Source organism: Erythranthe guttata, chromosome 2 (genome assembly GCF_056151865.1).
Source record: "Erythranthe guttata isolate IM_541 chromosome 2, IM_541, whole genome shotgun sequence".
Classification (NCBI taxonomy): domain Eukaryota; kingdom Viridiplantae; phylum Streptophyta; class Magnoliopsida; order Lamiales; family Phrymaceae; genus Erythranthe; species Erythranthe guttata.
The window spans coordinates 13,094,257-13,113,854 of NC_142534.1; the positions used below are offsets into that span (position 1 = coordinate 13,094,257).

Below are 19,598 nucleotides of genomic sequence, written 5' to 3' on the forward strand. Positions count from 1 at the left end.
ACCGTAATTTTTGAGGTTCTTAATTTTATACAATTGAATTAAGAGTAGTCTTATGTTTAGGCAGTTGCAATGAATATTATATGTCAGAGTAGTCATATTCGCAATTTTTTTTTTCCAGTGGTGCACAGTATGTCGTCCCACATGATGGTTGTCCTGAAGTACGGAGGGTAGTTTGGGGTGAAGATATGCCGAGCTGATTTTGCGTATGAAGACCTTGTTAGATTTGTGACAGAGAGTGGTGCAGCTTGAATGCGAGGGATGTTTCGATGACATACAATGTTGATGGTTATGGCGAGGGCATGCTGGGTGACAATGATGAGGTAATGTATATGAAATCATTGGTTCGAATAAGTCTTGACCGTGTTGAGATAATTGTGAAGCGCAAGGACAACGTTAATGCAGCAGTGTTGGCAAGGGTACCACAAACTGCCTCACTCAATTCGATGGGTAATTATCTGAGTAACGACATGGCTGTTCGTCCGAATGTGTTGACATTTGATAACACACAGTTGTTGAGTGCCAATTGGAGTAATCTTATAAGGGAAGTAGAGCAAGGATTTCGGAACGGGGCTGTTGATTTCCGGGATGCATTGCGGAAATACGCAGTTGAAGTTGGGTTTGAATTTAACTATGTGAAGAATGAACCTATAAGGATTACGACAGAGTGCAAATACAGGGTGATGAAGAAGTGTATGTGGAGGATTCATGCCTCGCTACAGAAGGCAAACATATTATTTTATATTAGGACATTTGAAAAACATCATACGTGCGGAGCTTCATTTGGTTCATCGAGCAAAAATAGATTGACATCTGATTTAATTTCGGGTTTGATCATGAATGCAGTTAGAATCAAACCTGAAATGGCCGCGAATGATGTCGTGCTCAATGTCAAATTGTACTATGGCATTGACATTAGCTATTTTGTTGCTTGGAAGGCACTTGCTGCGGGGAAGCATCATGTGTTTGGTGACGCTACGACGACGTACTCGTACTTGCCCTTGTACTTTGAAGAGCTTGGGCGTAGCAATCCAGGCAGCGTGTACCATCTTGATGTCGATCCAGTATCAATGAAGTTTAAGAGGTGTTTTTTTGCTTTTGAAGGGAGTTTGTTGGGGTTTAAGGCATGTCGCCCTATGTTGGCTCTTGATGGGACCTTTTTGTCTGGGAAACACAGGGGAATCCATCTAAGTGCGTTGGGGAATGACAGTGAAAACGGTACAACCCATTTTTTTTTGTTTTAACATGACTATATATGACTACAGTACTAACTGTAAGTTTCCAATTGCTCAGGTTTGTTTCAAGTAGCTTTTGGAATAGTGAACGAGGAGACTGGTGACAACTGGGCGTATTTTCTACGACATTTAAAAACTGCTATTGGAACAGATCCTGTGCTGACATTCTTATCGGATCGTAACCATTGAATTTTGCGCGGTGTGAAGGAAATATTCCCTGATTGTGGACACATATTTTGCCTTGTCCACTTGCAGAACAACCTCCTGCACAAGTGTAGAGGCTGCCCAACTAATTTTCGAGAGGGTATTGTTGCTAAATTCAATGCTTGTGCATATGCACCGACGAAGATTGAGTTCCATCAGAAATTGAATGAGTTGAAAGAATATGGAGGCGCAAGGGTAGATAATTTCATTGCTGACTTACCCTTTGTTAACTGGACATGTTCGTATTTTGTCGGAGATCGGCATAATGAGATGACCTCAAATGCTGCTGAGTCGTGGAACTCGAAGATCAAGGGTGCTCGTGATTTGCCTATCACAAATTTTATCGATTATATCAGGGGGTGAAGTCATGATAAATATTAGCATAAGGGCTGAGGAAGGGGCGACGATGACAACGGAGCTTAGCTCCAAAGTCCATGAGCAGGTGGATCAGTTGGTTCAAGAAGCTAGAGTATGGGTAGCGACGAAGTCGTCGGATCATATGTCCGAGGTTCTATGCGACCCAACTGCAGTTGTTGATATAAAAGAAAGAGTGTGTTCGTGCACGATGTGGCAGATCACTGGATTGCCTTGTGCTCATGCTGCTTGTGTGTTGTTCAATAGTTCTAACGAGGGCTATAAATATGTTGACAAATATTACCGCACTGAGTCGTAAATGGAGACTTACTAGCACCCTGTTGTGCCGTTTGTGCAGCCTACGATTGACAATAACATGCCGATTGTTGGGCCCCCAGACCACCACGTTCGTAGAGGGAGGCCTAAGTAAAAAAGAATACCATCGAAGGGAGAGAAGATCAAACGGAAGATCAAGTGCAGTCGGTGCAACCGAATTGGATACCACAACAAGAAGACGTGTTCGATGGCCGTTATTGGGGTTTGACAGTGCTGATTGTTTTTCAGTTTTTAATTGTTTTTAAGGATTATGTGTGGGTTTTTTTTCTTCATGGATAATTTTCATTTCAATGTTTTATTATCTTTACACCACAAGACATATGTAGTTACTTTAACGTGAATTTATTTTGCTTAATGTTTTTTCCTGAGTTTTTTGATTATTTTATCTCCTCATGTAATTTCATTATTAATGTTGTAAACTGTTTCAAGTGCTGGCTACTTGTAGTCATCTACGTTAGTCATATTATTCAGCCATAGACACATAGCAGTCATACTGCCTCTGTATTGTTCAGCCTACTGCTTTGCTCACCATAGTCATATAACAATCATATCACCGTTCATCTGTTATTCAAAACGTAGTCATATAATAGTCACATTCGTGCTGGTGTTTTTATGCAGGACTGTGGTTCTGCAAAGTAACTTTTCTTATACTGTATGTTGTTTCCCACTTTCATGTTCTAATGACTTACAAGCATAGTCACGTATTAGTCATATTCTTAACGGTATCCTAATAATTGTGATACATTATGCTAATTCCACTGTTATGCACAACATAGTTATAGGCTAATCATATTTCTCACTGCATGTACAGTTCACTAAATAGAGTTATGTTTACATTCTATAGTCATATGATTGCTTTGTAAATAATTATTTGTCTAAACAATAATAAAATGTCAATTCTAATATCATCAGAAATAATAAACATTCAGGTCTTTTTAATAATATCTAGAAAGCACCAAAAAAAAAAAAAAAAAACCAAAGCATGTTCTGGTCAACATATAAGTCAGCATAACGGAAATGAAATGAAATTCTCGAAGAGTAAAATAGAATAGAATAACATATTAGAGTTTGCAGTGTAAAAATACTTCGACAATGGTCCTGCGCATATCTACGACACCTTTTTCCGCCTCTTCTATAATCATTTGCTGCGGCAGGAATGCCTCTTGGATGATGTACAAGACGATTATGCCACAATCGTTTGTTGCAGGCTTTTGCTGGGGCGAGTCAGCCACTGCATACAATGGTGCATTCTGTGGAATTGCGGATATACCCAATGCAGTTGCGTTGAACTCGACAAGTTTTTCCTGTACGTTGGAATAGCATGTGAATGTATATATATGGAATAGTGGTAACGGGAAAAAAACAAACAAATAAACAACATACCATATCAGAGCCATCTTTCAGATACTTGTCTGTTATTCCATCATGTGGGCGTAACGTGTTATAAAATCGCCATTCTTTTAGGTGACAGTCCAATATTAATATTGTCCAGTGGTCAGCACGAGTACCGGCGTTGCCAACCGACAACAATGGGAATATTAAGTATATGTGCCTGCCGATGTCCGCGGGTATGTCAAAAGTTTTGTCGTTTGTATGCCGCGACATGGTCTGCAATAAACCGTAATAAGTTATGTTTATATTTTTAAAACATGAAAATAGGGGGGGAAGGTAAAATATGCACCAGCAATAGGCTGTTAAACACAAAAGTTGAGCCGGCAAAAATGTGCAGACTGATCTGGCGTCGTATTTGCTAGCTTCTGGACAAGCGATTTGTTTGCTGCTTCGAGCTCCGTCAAACGCACATGTAGCTTGATGTTTTGCGCGTGTGAATCGTCAAGATCCTTATTTTTCTAGGCAATGGATGTTTGCGTTGGTGTCAGTATATCAAACGATGGCAAATCGTTATTTCTAAGATACCGTTCCTCTTCAAGTTTTGCAAGTTTGTCTTGGAGTGCTCATTTTTCATCAAGCAGCGTCTGAGCCATGTTACCTAGTAACGTCATCCTCACATGGACTTCCTCCAGTTGTTGGATTTCTGCTGCCATGCATGAGTTTTCTGTTTTCAAGGTTGACAGTTCAGAGTTTTGCACATCGATATGCTTCATGGCATCTGCTAACTTCAGATTCACTTCGTCTACTTGCTTTGCTGGTATTATGACATATTTTGTCTTCTCCTGACTGCTTGGTGAAGGTATAGCATTGAGTCTGCGAGTTCAAAAGATTAACCGATCAAAGATTGTGACTATGTAATATGACTACAACCAAAAAAACATATACTTACGAAGAAGTCAGCACAATATGACTATACATATTGCAGTATTCATGTGAAAATAAACTACAGACCAAACTGACAGCATTGAACATGAATGTTTTTTAAAATGCACCTCTGATAATGGGGGGGTCTAAGTGATGCTTTAAAATGTATTTTTTAAAAATGCCCAAATATCCAAAAAAAAAAAAAATGGGATTGCATTTAATATGTTGGTAATATGACTGTATATGATAGTTTAAATGTACCTGTCCACACGCGACTGCAATGCTTTTTTCTGTGACTCGAGTCTTGTGATTGTACCTCTCAGTACATCTGCTTCATTCGTTAGCTGTGTAACTTGACGTCGGATGGATGATTCACGAGAATGGCATGCTTAGATTTCATTTTCCAGTTTATCTACTTCTTGTTGCATTTCTCGGTACTTTTGCTTCAGCCATACGGCAATAGGGACATCTATGTCAGCAGTAGGGTTGTCATCTGTTTCACTATCAGCAACAATCTGTTCCCCGATTTTTGTGACATTTTGCGCGAATGGATCAGTGATGTTGTCACCTTTGGTGCTCATCTTGTTGGCGATTTCGTGTGAAGTGCAGAAGAAGCCATTGCTTCTCTTTCTTCGCTGTCTATACTGTCGTCATCTGTATCATCGGCTTCATCGTCACCGCTCTCTTCCATGGCTAAATGCCCGGTTAGGATTTGAGTTTCTGTATGTGTTGGAACCAAAGGTTGGTCATCGACATCATTGGGTTTGATGTCTTTTATGGCTGTAGTTGATATAACATTAGCAAACTCCTGTATTACCCAACGTCGGAATCGAGGGAATGCATTTTCTGTGACAGGCTGAACAAGTTTGGTTCGCTCACATATGAAATACTGCAATTTTAAAAAACAACAAGAATAATCAGTTTTTTTTTTTAGTAAATGATGTGTTTCTAACATTTGATGAAAGATTGAAGTATAAGATTCTAACCAGGATTAGTGGAATACAACCCTTTGTTTTGTCTAGTTCCTTTGCAATATGTATTTGATGCTGAATGAACTCTGTTATATCCATTGGCCAGTTGTACGCCATCGTTTGATCAATGTCTCGCACATACTTGAACATCCATCATGCAACTATTTCAGCAGATGTATTTTTTGAAGAAAACTGTACACATGAGGAGCAAAATTATAAGCCGGACTACATCTTCAACGTCGACTAAAGACTCACTCTGCAAGCACTCAAGCAGCTTCACTTTTAACTATGTTTGATAACACACGCTATCTTCTGCGAACCGTCGTAATGCCAGGCCGTCTCTCGGTTTAAATGACTTTGTATAATCAATCCTGCGAATGACGATAGGTATCCCAAATATAAGTTGGCAATCATTGGGTGTGATTCTGAGCGACTTCCCACCAAGTGAGTATGTTCGCGTTGCTTTGTCGTATGTCCACAGGATCGTTAGGGCTGTAATTCGAGACCAGATCACACTATCTTTTGTGATCTTGTGCTTTGCAAACGGGATACGAAGTTGTAGAAGGGTGTACGCCGTAAGCATTCGTAATGTGCTGGTGCAAGTGTTACATCCTCAAATAATGAAACAATTGCCTTCAAGGTCCCTCTGAATTGTGAGGTCCATGTACCATGGTCAAGCACTTGACGTGCCATGTTTTGAGTTTCATCTATAAAAATTCAATTTTCTGCCTGTTATACACTAATCAAAAATATGCATGACTACATATATTCATCAATACTTTTACATGTTTGGAGTAATGTAACACATATGCAGCCATAAAAAAATTATTCTACCAACATGACTACAGAAGATTACTACAGCAAAACACCAATGCAATTACATGTTTTTATTACATGATCAAACCAGATCACATTCCCACTGCAACAGTTACAAATTTATACCATGCAATGTGGTAATGTGGCTATATAACTACATATTCTGTCCTAGTCACATATAGTCATGATGGTAATGTGACTATATAACGACATAATCAGAAACTAACTTGTAATTAACAGTTTACCAACTCAGTCAACATTATTCATCTATATCAGCGGAGGTCTTTAAACACAAGGCTACAACATGACTCCATATGACTAGACCACAACATCTATTGCTGGGAGATAATACATCAACGCATACAAAACAAGTTAAAATGGAACGAATACCAAACACGTACAAAAGTAAATCCCCTCTAAAACAACAAAATGGATCTAATTTGGATCTACGGTCACACATGCAGACATATACAACTAATTACATCAACATGCAGACATATACGAGTCATTATATCAACATGACTACATAAAACTACTATAGCAATACACTAATTTAGTTACAAATTTTTATAACATACTCAAATCAGAGCATATTTCTACTGCAAAAGTTAACAATTCATAACAACATTAACATTGGTTATAATTGCAATTTGGGCATACATACAGAATAATACAATTCAATAAAATCGGAACAACCATAAATTCAATGCGTATGTAGCATAGTCACATATAGTCATGATGGTAATGTGAATGCTGTCTCAAAAACTATGTGTATGCAACCATAAATCATCCCCAGAAACCCCTTAAGTGAAATTAAATTGGATTTACGGGCACAAAAAAATATATTTTCGGCAATATATTGTACAAAAAATGATTCGCATAAACAAAGGATTTAGGTATACAGACTAACCGGCGTCAAGATGCATAATGTCCTGAGGATTGGGTCTTCGTTTACGCTTCTTTGATGCTTTCTTCTTCATTTCAGAAAGCCGATTCGAATGTGACTATCGCAACTCAAATTCACTGGATTATGACTACCGAAACACCACTAATACAGAATACGATTGTCAATGGGGAAAGTGGGTTGACGATTTTGTAGCAAATATCTTCGATTTTGGAATGTGACTGCAGATTCACAGAGAGGATTTCGTTTTTTTGACAGTTTTTTTATTTTGGGGAAAAATCCCAATTTGTGCGTCTTCCTCACAACGATGCTGCGGTTTAATTTTTTTTTTTTAATTAGGAGCAGTTTTATTAGAGGAAGTAAATAATTAAGCCTAATTTACGGGATTAGGTGCCTCATTAATAGGGATTTTAAAAATATGGATAAATATAAAAAAATAAACGTGATAGCTACTAGAGAGGTAAGATTGGAATTAAATATTCTGTGGGGTTTTCACAAAGGAAGAATTATAGTATGGATATATCACTATTTTTTATCTATAGGAGGGGTGTATTGCTAATAACTCCTTAAAAAATATATATAAATTTATAGAAACAATTATGAAAATCTTAGTTGCAAATTTCTATGTTAATAATTATAAATTCATTTATATATGTTATATTTATTTCAAATAAATAATAGAAATTGCTAAATAATGAAATATGCTCTAATAATTTATAAAATAACAAAAGAATAAAATATATATTTCGTTATAGAAATTCAAAAAAATATATAATATGTATATTCTCCAACCAATTTTTCGGTCAAAATGACGAATCCATTTTCTAGTGATATCTTTTGCACTGTGAAAGAGAGCGACTGAGATTTTTTCGCAGAGAGAAGAGAGAGTGATGAGAGATATTTCAGAAGATGCAAGAAAGGGTAGAAGAGTAATTGCACAACAAAATTTGAATAGGGGGTCTTTGATGTTTTCAATACTATAGGGGGTAAATGCGACCTATTCCATAGTACAGAGGTGCAAAGTGTATTTTACCCTAAATTAAATGATGAAATTGGAGCATATTAAAGTATGATGGGGCTATTTTAGTCTTTTACAAACCCATAGACCATGTGTGGACTTTTTTATAAAAGAGTTTATTGTCTTGACCTATTTATGAATAAGTACCCATTGATGGACTTATTTGTAAAGTGTTCTTTAAACAAATGAATTACACAAATAATTAAACCTAAGGGGAAAGAGGTTTAGATATTACAAATAGATCTTAAACTAAATTAACAGAGGAAAAACAAAAAAGGGAGCAAACTCTTGATCCAAACGAATTGGATCTGTTGCAACAGTTGACGACTCAGTCCTCGTCTGTCCATGGCTCAGTCCTCGTCTGTTGAAGCAGTTGACGGCATAGAAGATTTGATTCCTCGGCGACGAGATCGGAGCAGCGCAAGGAAAAGCGGCGCATCAGCAAGGAGAGAGATTTAGGTTTAGGGTTTGAGACTTGTGGAGGGGGTTTTAAGTAAGAGAGATCAAGGGCCGATATCAAGGCAAAGTAATCCAACGGCTGTGATATAACCTGGTGGATTATGAATGGGCTGCAAGTGGGTGTGATGTACTCTATGAAGCGGGCTGCATGAGGAGTTGTCTTGGGCCGCCATAAATGGGCCATTTGGGCCTCAATTCCAACATTTTGTTTCTATGACTTCCTCTAATACTATTCTTAAATCACTAGGTTAACAAGGGGTGAAATTATTTCTTCGAACAAATACCAATTTTTTCGGAAGTGGACAAATTCAAAATCCGTTACATTCGAAAAAAAGGATATCGAAACTTCGAAAATTGGAACGAAAAGAGTTGTCCAAAAAAATGGAGTAAGAAACGAAACGACGGAATTCAATTTTTTTTTATTATTTTGATTCTCTTACAATTTAAAATACATAATATGTCGGAATTTGCCGAAAATTCACTATCTCCGTCGACCATCAATTGTTGCCATCAATCAGGACATTTTTAGCAATTATCGATACATGAGGGTTCTCTTGATAATTTGACCATACTTCAAAGGACTTTTGATAATTTAATAGTTTTTCTTTTTTTAACTTAAGAGCATTATAGACCTCACATATTTTACTCCAGTCCACCGTTTGTCAAAGGAGTTTTTTTGGTAATTATGAATACATGTGGGGTTTTTTGGTAAGTTTGTTTCTTATTAAGGGGTAATTTGACAAAAGCCCTCCATTACACAAGTGTCATTACAGTAAGTCCAATTTTTTTTCATACTTTTAAGATAAATTCAAAACTGTTTTTATTAATTAAAAATAATTAATTATCACCATTATACCCCTAACTAATAAATAATGTATATTTAAGTTTGATATTAAAAGATATATAATATATTTTCCATGTATATCTTAAATCACACGTTCTTAAATAATTCCACGATTCCCGCTTATTGATTGCAGAATTCTAATCTTCATAATTTTAATATATCTCTCTCCCCTCTTTCTCTCGCAAGAATTAATCTACAAATATCGAATATTTTGGGGGTTTAAAAAACAGTATATGAATCTTTGTTTGATGATTGTGTTTAAAAAACAGTAGAAATAGTTGGATTAATCAGTTTCTGCGAAATTATTATAATTATTAATTAATGATGAGTGATGAGATTAGGGTAGTTTAATATGGATCATAAGTTATATTAAACAATTAATTTACATTATTTGGTGGGTGAAAAGGTGTGTTCATATATATACGTAAACAAAGAGATGTGGGGTTCCTGGTGTGTAGTGTTGAGTGGAAAAGGAATTTTGTAGCAGTGCTAATTCCCTCATATTTTGTGAGTGAAAAAGTGTGTGAGAGAAAGATAGAGAGTGTGTGTGTGTGTTTTGAGTACAAATGTTGACTGTAACCACTCTGTATTTGTCTCTCTCTCTCTATACAAAATACAAAGTGGTTTTCACGCAATGCCGGTTTCACAATACAGAGTGGTTTTCACATAATGCCGGTTTTCATAATACAGAGTGGTTTTCACACAATGCCGGTTTTCAAAGTTACTTTTACGTCATGGGTATAATTGTGCATTAACATAACAAAATACAGTGGTTTTCAACAAAATACAGAGTGGTTTTCGTCTCAACAAAATATAGAGTCTAATTAAGCAGGAAGTTTGTCTTAACAAAATACAAAGTGGTTTTCGTGCTTTTCCACAAATTATGTAAGTGCATAATAGTAATGGTTTTAGCATTGTTCGAAATAATGTTAATATGAATGCACATTGTTTTTCTTCTCCATTGTTATGTGGTTTTAGCATATAGTCGATCGATCCTTTAAAATTACAAAGCGGTTTTCATATATTGCCGGATTTCAAAGTTACATGTCCGTTTTAATTATTATTATTATACATGTCAAATTTATATGTATTTTCTCAATCGTGGTAACAACTCTTTTTTTCCCTTGTTAAATTAAGGACAGCTTCTACCGTGATTTTGGGGAAATTATGAAAACGATGGAGAATGGGCTATGCCGGAGTGGATTTTCTACAGTGATTTGGGGGAGAAATATCTGGGAGAATTATACGTAACATAATTTTTTGGAGGGATTTGGAATTGATTTACTGTATTTTCAATTTTAATAATTATACTAATTAGTGGGGGCATATATGGTTTTTTAGGCCCATTGGATTTATCTCAAATATCATGTATAAATAATGGATTTATCAAGAATTGAAATCCTAACGAAGGGTGTTTGGCATATAGCCCCTCTTATTAAAGTGGTTCAAAATTCAAATAGAAGCATTGTCAAAACAACCCGTGATTATGTACAATTAATCTGCATGGCAATTAAGTTGCATATCTTGTCAGAAAGTGCGTGCATAATCAAGAAGAAAGGTTCCTAGCTCGCAGATTTTTCATATATTCACTCAAATTGCTCACAAAGTTCTAATAATTTAATTAATAATGACTAATCTCCCGCAATAAAACGAGGCCTAAGAGTTTATTTTTCTTAACATTACGAAGTTGCTCCCAAAAATATATTGGACTAATAAGAGAACATTTAAAAAAATAAATCAGTTATCTAGTTTGCTATGACATATTACTTATCAATCAAATAGGGTCTAACTCCATCCTTTCTAAATTAATTGTGTCATTTTATAATATATTAATTACTTATTTTCTAACTGTAACCTTACTAGTATTTTTCTTTCATGCAATGCACGGGATAACATTTTGAAATGTGAAAAAGATAGTTATAAAGAAATAAAAATTAGAATTGTAATCAATACTTAAATATATAAACAAATAATTAGATATTTATAAGTAAATAATCTGACAATGATTTCAAAGAGTAGACAAAAAATTAATAAAAAATAATTATAAATATGTCATTAAGGTTTCTTAAGTTGTCTTACCGTTTGTTTCTTTATTTATATTTATATATATATATATATATATATATATATATATATATATATATATATATATATATATATATATATATATATATATATATATATATATATATATATAAAGATTAGGGCATCAATTATTTAAAGAGCTAATGAGGCATATCCCTGATTTGACGAAATTAGAACTAAACACCCCACATTATCTTTAATTGAAATGCCAAATCCTACACTAATTTTACCAAATCCTGCACACAACTGAAAATATTTATCCCTCTAAAATTTTATCTTCTCCTTCTCTACATTTCTTCTTTTTCCCTATCTTTTTCACAAAATCACATGCTAAAAACGTCGTAGCATTCCAAGTTCGAATTTGAGAAAAATCTCCAGGTGTCCAAACTAAAATAAAGTTGGAAATTGAGAAAAAAAAAATCGAATTGATATGAATTTGAATAATTAAAAAGGCTAAATGAAACTGAATAAATATTAATAAAATTGAACTCATTTTTTATGATTATTCACGTAAAAAAATAATGAATTTTGGGTAACTTTGATAAAATTATCTTAGAGAGAAGTTAGAAAGAATATAACTAGATATAATTTTTTTTTAATTTATGTGTCGGATTTAATAAATTTTAGTGTGGGATTTAGCATGCCCCTATTTTTAATAGGTGGAACCCTCTCATTTTTTTACGACCCAAAAATACCCTCATATTTTTTTATTTGAAACAAACCCCCTATTCAATTCATTAAATGAAACTCATAAATTCACTCCAATCATCCCTTGATTCATGCGTGACCCAAACCACCCACGATCTTCCATAAATCTTGCGGAAATCTTCCCCATTTTCGTCTCCAACGCTACTGCACACATCAGCCCCCAACGAACAAACAAACCTATTGTTACATTTCTCGCAAAATCACATCAAAACGAAAGGAAAAATGATTGAAGCTATAAAGCAGGCAAAAATTGGTGAAGAAGGGCAACACAAAACACATACAAAATTATCACAATCTGCTATATTGTTTGGAAAAAAAAAAACTTTGAAGCAAAAATACAGTAAGAAGCAAAAAAATTCAATTCCAAATGAAAGATTTTCGTAGTCAACTATAAAGTTTCCAGAGTCAACTATAAAAATTGGGTAGTTAATTATAACTTTCTGAATGTCAACTATAAAAATTCCAAAATCAACTATAATTTTTCACCAATTAACTATATTATTGTCTAATTCATGATCAAAATTCCATTGTTTTAAAATAGAATATTGACAGAAACCTCATTTTTTTTTTTGATAAAATCGTCACATCTGGTATCCGTACAGTAAAAGAAATAGTAGGCTACAAACATGTTCATGATTCCGACGACAAAAAAATGAAACGAAGAAGTGAGGAGAAAGTGGACGAAAACGTAGAGAGATAGAAAAGAGGGAGAAGAGAGATAAGATTTGTCGAAGGGAGTAATGAATATGATTATTAGGGAGACATTATAATTATAGTGTAAGTTAAAGTTTTTCAACTTTCGTAGTTGTTGCTCCACTAAATGAGATGTTATAATTAATACTTTAGTCTAAGCTAATTTTTAATTAAAAAAAAAAGAAAAAAAAAGAAAAAAAGAAAAAGAAAAGAGAAATGAAGTAAAACATAATAATCTTATAAAAGGGACAAGAAGAAAAAGGGATGGATGGTGGAAGAGTGAAAGGAGCAATAGTATTAAGACTTTGTGCCAAAGGTCTTCACTCGAAACATTGTGATGGCTTTTGGTGCACAAAATGCAAATTGCTTTCCTTTTTTCAATCAATAATATTTTATTTTATGATTATTTATTTGCACGAAAAAGTGAAATATCTCGCTCTCAGGGGCCCCATTTCTTTATCCGACAAGTATTTGATAGAGAAATGTAAATTCATGGTGACTCAACGGCCCGTTAAGATAGCGGACTCGTACCTGGTGAAATTCTCACACTGAGGCTGCCAAGATTCGATCCTAGAACCTTGCACCAACTTACTACCCCGGAACCAGTTGAGCTATACATGCGGGCTATGATGATTTACTTAGTAACATCCAATATGTGTCAAATGTAGACATAGTCACTAATTTATTTATTTTTAACAAAATATGACAATGAATTTCTAATTTTGTTTCTGAAAACTGACTATGAACTTATGTAAAATAACAGAAAAATGACAGTGAACTTATGGAAATCAGTAGTAAAGATCTGAAAATCAGCAACGAAATATTGAACTTCAAGTAGTTGGTGCGTCCCGCACTTTTTTAAAAAAAGTGGTGGCATTTCGTAAATATAACAAGCGAAAGTTGGAACCTCGTGGACAACGGTTGTCCCTTCTTGGGGCCTATTTTTCGTAGGTGGGCATTTTTTTTAACTTTTATGTTAGAGTATCCACAGTGGACTTCTTAAAGGGGTTGCTAGTGTCGGATCTCCAAAATTTGGAGAGAGAAGCTGCTCCAGTGGAGATTTATTTTGCTCTTTATCCCTCTCTAGAGGTGGAGAGTGCCCAAACTCCTCTCCTCAGTTATAGAGTCATTTAGCCAGCATTTGTGGGCCCACGTGTTCCCTTATCATTCTTTATTATTTTTTTTTCTTTTGATTATTATTATTTGAAAATAAAAAAGGTTTCATTAGCCTCTCTGTATTATTTATGTAAAATATTTTAAATATAATTAATTTGAAAAAATTGCAATGTTGTAATAAAATTACATTATTTTTTATGATTCTGTAAAAATAATTAATATTACATTCATTTACTAATTAAAAACGAAATTAGAATGTACTGTGAGTTTTTTTAAAATATTTTATTGTACTACAGAATATTGCAAATTTTAATTAATAGATAAAATGTCATAAATTAAACTAAAATAATAAACTAATGAAACTCACAACATAATTAAACATTATAAAACATTAGATTAGATAGCGTAATTTAAAAATTCAAGTAATCAAAGAATTACATCTGATTTATTAATTAGATATATGAATTTTAAATAATTATTTTTTCAATTTTTATGTTATTAATGAATATTTTATTATAATTTAAATTTAGAAAGCTATTTTAGAGATGATCAAAATGTACCCTTTGGAGCGAAAAATATTTTGGAGAGTATATAAGTGGGATCCATTTTTATTGAGTAATTAAAGGAGGATGAATGTGAGTATGTGGCATGTAGGTCCCATGGTTTGGAGAGTGGATTTAGAGACCACAGTTGTGGATGCCCTTATATGGGATAAGCTTGTTTTTATATAGAGTTTAAATAAAATGGGTTCTTTGATATAACCCCTCAATACTATTTTTAATAAAGAAAGACTCAAATTATTTTACACCATTTGAGAAAAATCCAGTCCAAATTTCAGCCACCAATTTTCCCATTTATGTCCCTTCGTGTCTTTCTCTCTTTCCTTTTTTTTTCTTTCTTTTTATATTATTATTATTATTATTATTATTATTATTATTATTATTATTATTATTATTATTATTATTATTATTATTATTATTATTATTATTATTATTATTATTATTATTATTATTATTATTTTTTTTTTTTTTTTTTTTTTATTATTATTATTATTATTATTATTATTATTATTATTATTATTATTATTATTAATTTATTATTATTTTTTAATTTTTTTTAATTTTTTTTTTAAATTTAATTTTTAATTTTTAATTTTTTTTTATTTTTAACTTTTTTCCTCTATCAGCAGGGTTAATCGACTATGAAGCATATTAAATCGACTATGATGAACTATAGTCGATTAACGAATCGACTACTAAAAATAACAAATCACAACTACAAAAGTGCAAACTCAACTATATTTACAAAAACAAACAATATACAAACATTATATTTGATTTATACAATTATGATCAATAAACAAAAAATGCAAAAGAAAAAAATTAAAAATTGGAGTCAATGAAGCATATTGATCGACTATGATGTGAAGCATAGTCGATTAAGAATCTGCTACTAAAAATAACAAATCATGCACTACTGCGAAAAAAATGCAAGATCAACTATATATTACAAAAACAAAAGATATACAAACATTATAAATAATTTATACAATTGGAATCAGTAAACAAAAAATTCACAAAAAATAAAAAAATTAGAGTCGATCAACCTTAATCGACTGCCAGAGCATAGTCGATTAGCTTAATCGACTATGAACATGTACATAGTCGATTAAGGTTTCAGCATGCGCGAAATTCTCTACAGGCGCCGTCATCCGTCCCATCCACCAAAAAACCCTAAATCTGCCCCCTATCGTCACCACAGCGCCGCCACGACACACCATCACCACCTTACTTTGACATTATGAAAGTTTTTTATTACAAATAAATAAATAAAATCACAACTCGCACCACCAACCAAAGCAAAAACCACCACCCATCAAAATCCGATTCCGGCGACTAATCGACAATCTTACTTATTTTCGCCGTCGATGTACCAATCCTTACATTCGAATTCAGAATCGCTATCAAAATCATTTATAATGTTTGTTGGGTGATTTATCTTCTTTCTTTCTCCATCTTCCGGCGGCGGCGGCGGAGAAGATTGCCGGAGAAAATAGAGGGGAAAAAGAAAACAAAGAAGACGAGAAAACAAAAGAAGAGAAAAGAGAGAAGAAGAGAAAAGCTGCCGGAGAAAACAAAGGGGAAAAAGAAAACAAAGAAGACGAGAAAACAGAAGAAGAGAAAAGAGAGAAGAAGAGAAAAGCTGCCGGAGAAAACACAGGGAAAAAAAAACAAAAAAGACGAGAAAACAGAAGAAGAGAAAAGAGAGAAAAAGAGAAAAGAAAGCTGGAACGTGAAGCGGCGGATGAAAAATTGAAAATAAGATTAGGGTTTTGAAAGAGTATAATAGATAATTAAATGTACTTTTGGAATTATAAAAATAACATTTTGTGGAATACTAACTAAGGGGATTTTTTCTAATTATTTTTTTGAGGGAGTTTTCCTTGACTACATTTCCTAAATGAGGGGTTCTTGATAATAATCCCTAAATAAAAAACTGATTGGTTGTTAATAAGAGACAATCGGACTCCCACTAATGAAGTAACACGTGTACACGTTTAACAAAGAATTGAAGTATTTTTCTTTAATTAAATTTCAACCTATTTGAATATTGACCATGTGGTTAATTAAACTACTCTAGAGTACATGAATGAAATGGAGTATTATTCTTCATTTTAAGATACTCCAGTTAATAGTAGTATGAGTTTTAATTGGCGATTAAATAAATATTTTTTATCAATCTTGTTTCTTTTTATTTTATGTAATTTGGTTATTTATCGAATCAAATCGTATATTCAGTTGGGTAAACGTTATGAAATGTTGGCTTACCAAAATTTCAGTTTGGTTTTTACTGATTTAACATCCTTAAATTTACCCCATGAGGGGTTTTTTCGTAAGATAATACATAGTTGAATGATGTGGCTGTAATTACCCATACATGAGGGGGATTTTCGTAATTTGACCACAACTCAATAATGACCGTAATTTGCCCTAAAAAAATATATACTATAGTAATCACAATTACTAAATTCACTAAACGTTGCAGGAATATTACTGGATTAAAAATGTTTAAATCATGTTATAGAGTCACAAAAATACGAGTAGAGTGGGTAAAGATGTATGTGAACAAATAGATCTTTCAATTCAAGTGTATTAGATTGATAAGAAATAAATATATTTTCATCAAACTATTACTACCCCATATGCTTAATTATGAAATATTGTTAATCCCAAAATGAATTCATGTTATTGACCGAAAGTGGTTTTCGTCTCATTTTTATTCTTCCCCAAAATGAATTCGTGTTTATTAAGCTATTTAAAAAAAAAAGTCTGAAAACAATTTCAAAAGTTCATCTCTCGTTCATACATGATTTGATTGCTACAGTAAAAAAAATGTTTTCACCGAGAAAAAACAAACATCACTTTATTTTTTTAAAGTTTCTTATAAATTACATTTTTAAACATGATTGACTGCTGCAGCGTGTCTTATCTCAAATTATATACAAACACTATTTTCATTCTCAAATTATTCCCTTAAAACATTTTTATTTTCAAAATAAAATGGAAATATCTTCCAAAACGAATCCGAACATTTGTAACTCTCATTTAAAACTCTGACTAATTAAATTGGGTGTAGATGATAACAATATTCCTGTAAGTAGGCCCAAATTAAAAGTTGTGAAATTCATAACAATTTCTCTGAAGTTTTGCTCTATTATTTCAAAATAAGTAACATGAAATTTCTTTCCCTCTACCTAATCAATTAATCAATATTACCTCCCATTTGTTTTTTACCAAAAGAACAAAAAATAAAGTCCCAATCTCTGACTAAACCCTACCACTTCTTTAAATAAAAAATACCATTATATAATATATTATTTCACTCAAATATTACATTTTTCTAATTGTTTGTAATATTTTAAGCCCCAATTCGACCCCACAATGGTGCAAGAAAATAAATTAACTGATCAAGTAATTTCCAAAGAATTTCCTGGTGACAAACGTTGTTCGATGATGGTTACTTAAATGTTGCACTTGATTATTTATATTTGATATATTTTAACTGTAGATCTACACATAATTACATATATACTCATATATATTTGTGCTTAGTGACAGTTTATTTAATCATATCTTATACTTGGTGGCCAACATTGTTCCATGATGGATAGTTAGATGTTACACCTTGTTATTTATGTTGGGTAGATATTCAATCTTAAATCTACACATAAGTATGCGTATATCCATGTGTATTTGTATTTAATGGCTATTTACTCCCTTTGTTCCTAAATAATTGTCACTTTTCACTTTTCACAAAGATTAAGAAACTCAATAAATATATCTTGATTTTAGAAAAATCATATAAAAATGAGTAAAACAACCTTTAATATTTAATAATTTATAAGGGAAAGTTAATGAATAGAGTTTCATTAATAAGGTTAAAACAGAAAAAATACATTTAATGCAGTATTGGAAATCTAAAGTGACAGATAATATGAAACAAAAATATTTTTAAAAAGAGACAGTTATTGTGGAACAGAGGGAGTATTTAATTAAATATAGGATCGAAATTCACTCGATATAAATAACCAGGTGTAATATTTAACCCCTTCGGTGATGGCTCCATGGACTGGATATGAACAAATAGAGAAGAAAAAAATACAGAAGAAAAAATATGGGGCAAAAGCACATATTTATGCAATATTATATTACAAACTAAAAAGTATTAACAAAAGCTCGTATTTAACTCTCAATAGAAAAACTCTTCATCTCACCAAATAAGATTTTCACAAACAAGGAGACGACTTTTGTAATTTAAGCACACGTTAGGGAATTATATGTAATTTTATTTATTTTTATTTAGTTATATTTATACATTTTATGAAGACCGTTAAGATTTTCGATGTCATTAGGCATTAGTCTTGGGATTTGCTATTATCATTTATCAGTGCATTTTTTTCACGTTATAGTACGAAATATTTCATTTGTAGAAAAATCTTTCAACCTTTTCCAAATTCTCTCAACCTCCAAATAAATCGAAGTTTCTAGATCTTGATTTTTTTTCCGCTGCAATCAGTTAGAACACAACAATTATGAACATGGCCAGCATCGATCTCGATAATGAGGTAAACAAATTATGTTTTGACTGATAATCGTAGATTTTTATGTGTTTCGTGTAGGATACTACAAAATGTTGCATTCAATTTCGTGATTTCTATCACGAAATAAACATCATATTTTGTTTTCTCAATTATTTCGTGTTTTTATGTACGAAACGAAGTAAAATAATCCATTATTTTATGTTTCGTGCATTGTTACACGAATTGTAGCATATTATTTCATGTACTTTTATACGAAATCCCCAGTGTTCCCTTTTTTTTTCCTTTTTTTTTTAAAATTTGCAAGTATGTAACTAATTTATCTTTCTTTAAGCAGCAACATGGAGACAACTTGTATTTCAATCTCCGGTTTTGGAGCGAAATGAATATGAAGATTTCTCTCACTTATTCCAAGTTGATATTGTGTTCGATAGTAGAGAATAATGAATAAAGTGAGCGAAAGCAACTGCAGTTACTCATACTCACCGTTTGATTTGTCAGTCG

The 19,598-nt window shown here is 32.8% G+C and overlaps 1 protein-coding gene across 1 annotated transcript; it reads left to right on the forward strand.

The window, feature by feature from the left end:
* The first annotated feature begins 266 nt into the window (after window positions 1-266).
* Window positions 267-2,109, forward strand: LOC105958192 (uncharacterized). The gene is made up of 5 exons (XM_088815021.1): window positions 267-690; window positions 844-1,215; window positions 1,291-1,388; window positions 1,488-1,749; window positions 1,793-2,109. The coding sequence occupies exons 1-5, from the start codon at window positions 267-269 to the stop codon at window positions 2,107-2,109; spliced, it is 1,473 nt and encodes a 490-aa protein (XP_088671147.1).
* The last annotated feature ends 17,489 nt before the right edge of the window (window positions 2,110-19,598 follow it).

Coding starts and splice junctions, on each gene's coding strand:
- LOC105958192 (XM_088815021.1), top strand. CDS start 267: ATGACATACAATGTTGATGGTTATGGCGAGGGCATGCTGGGTGACAAT. Junction 1,216..1,290: donor GGGGAATGACAGTGAAAACG/GTACAACCCATT, acceptor CCAATTGCTCAG/GTTTGTTTCAAGTAGCTTTT. Junction 1,389..1,487: donor CTGCTATTGGAACAGATCCT/GTGCTGACATTC, acceptor GTCCACTTGCAG/AACAACCTCCTGCACAAGTG.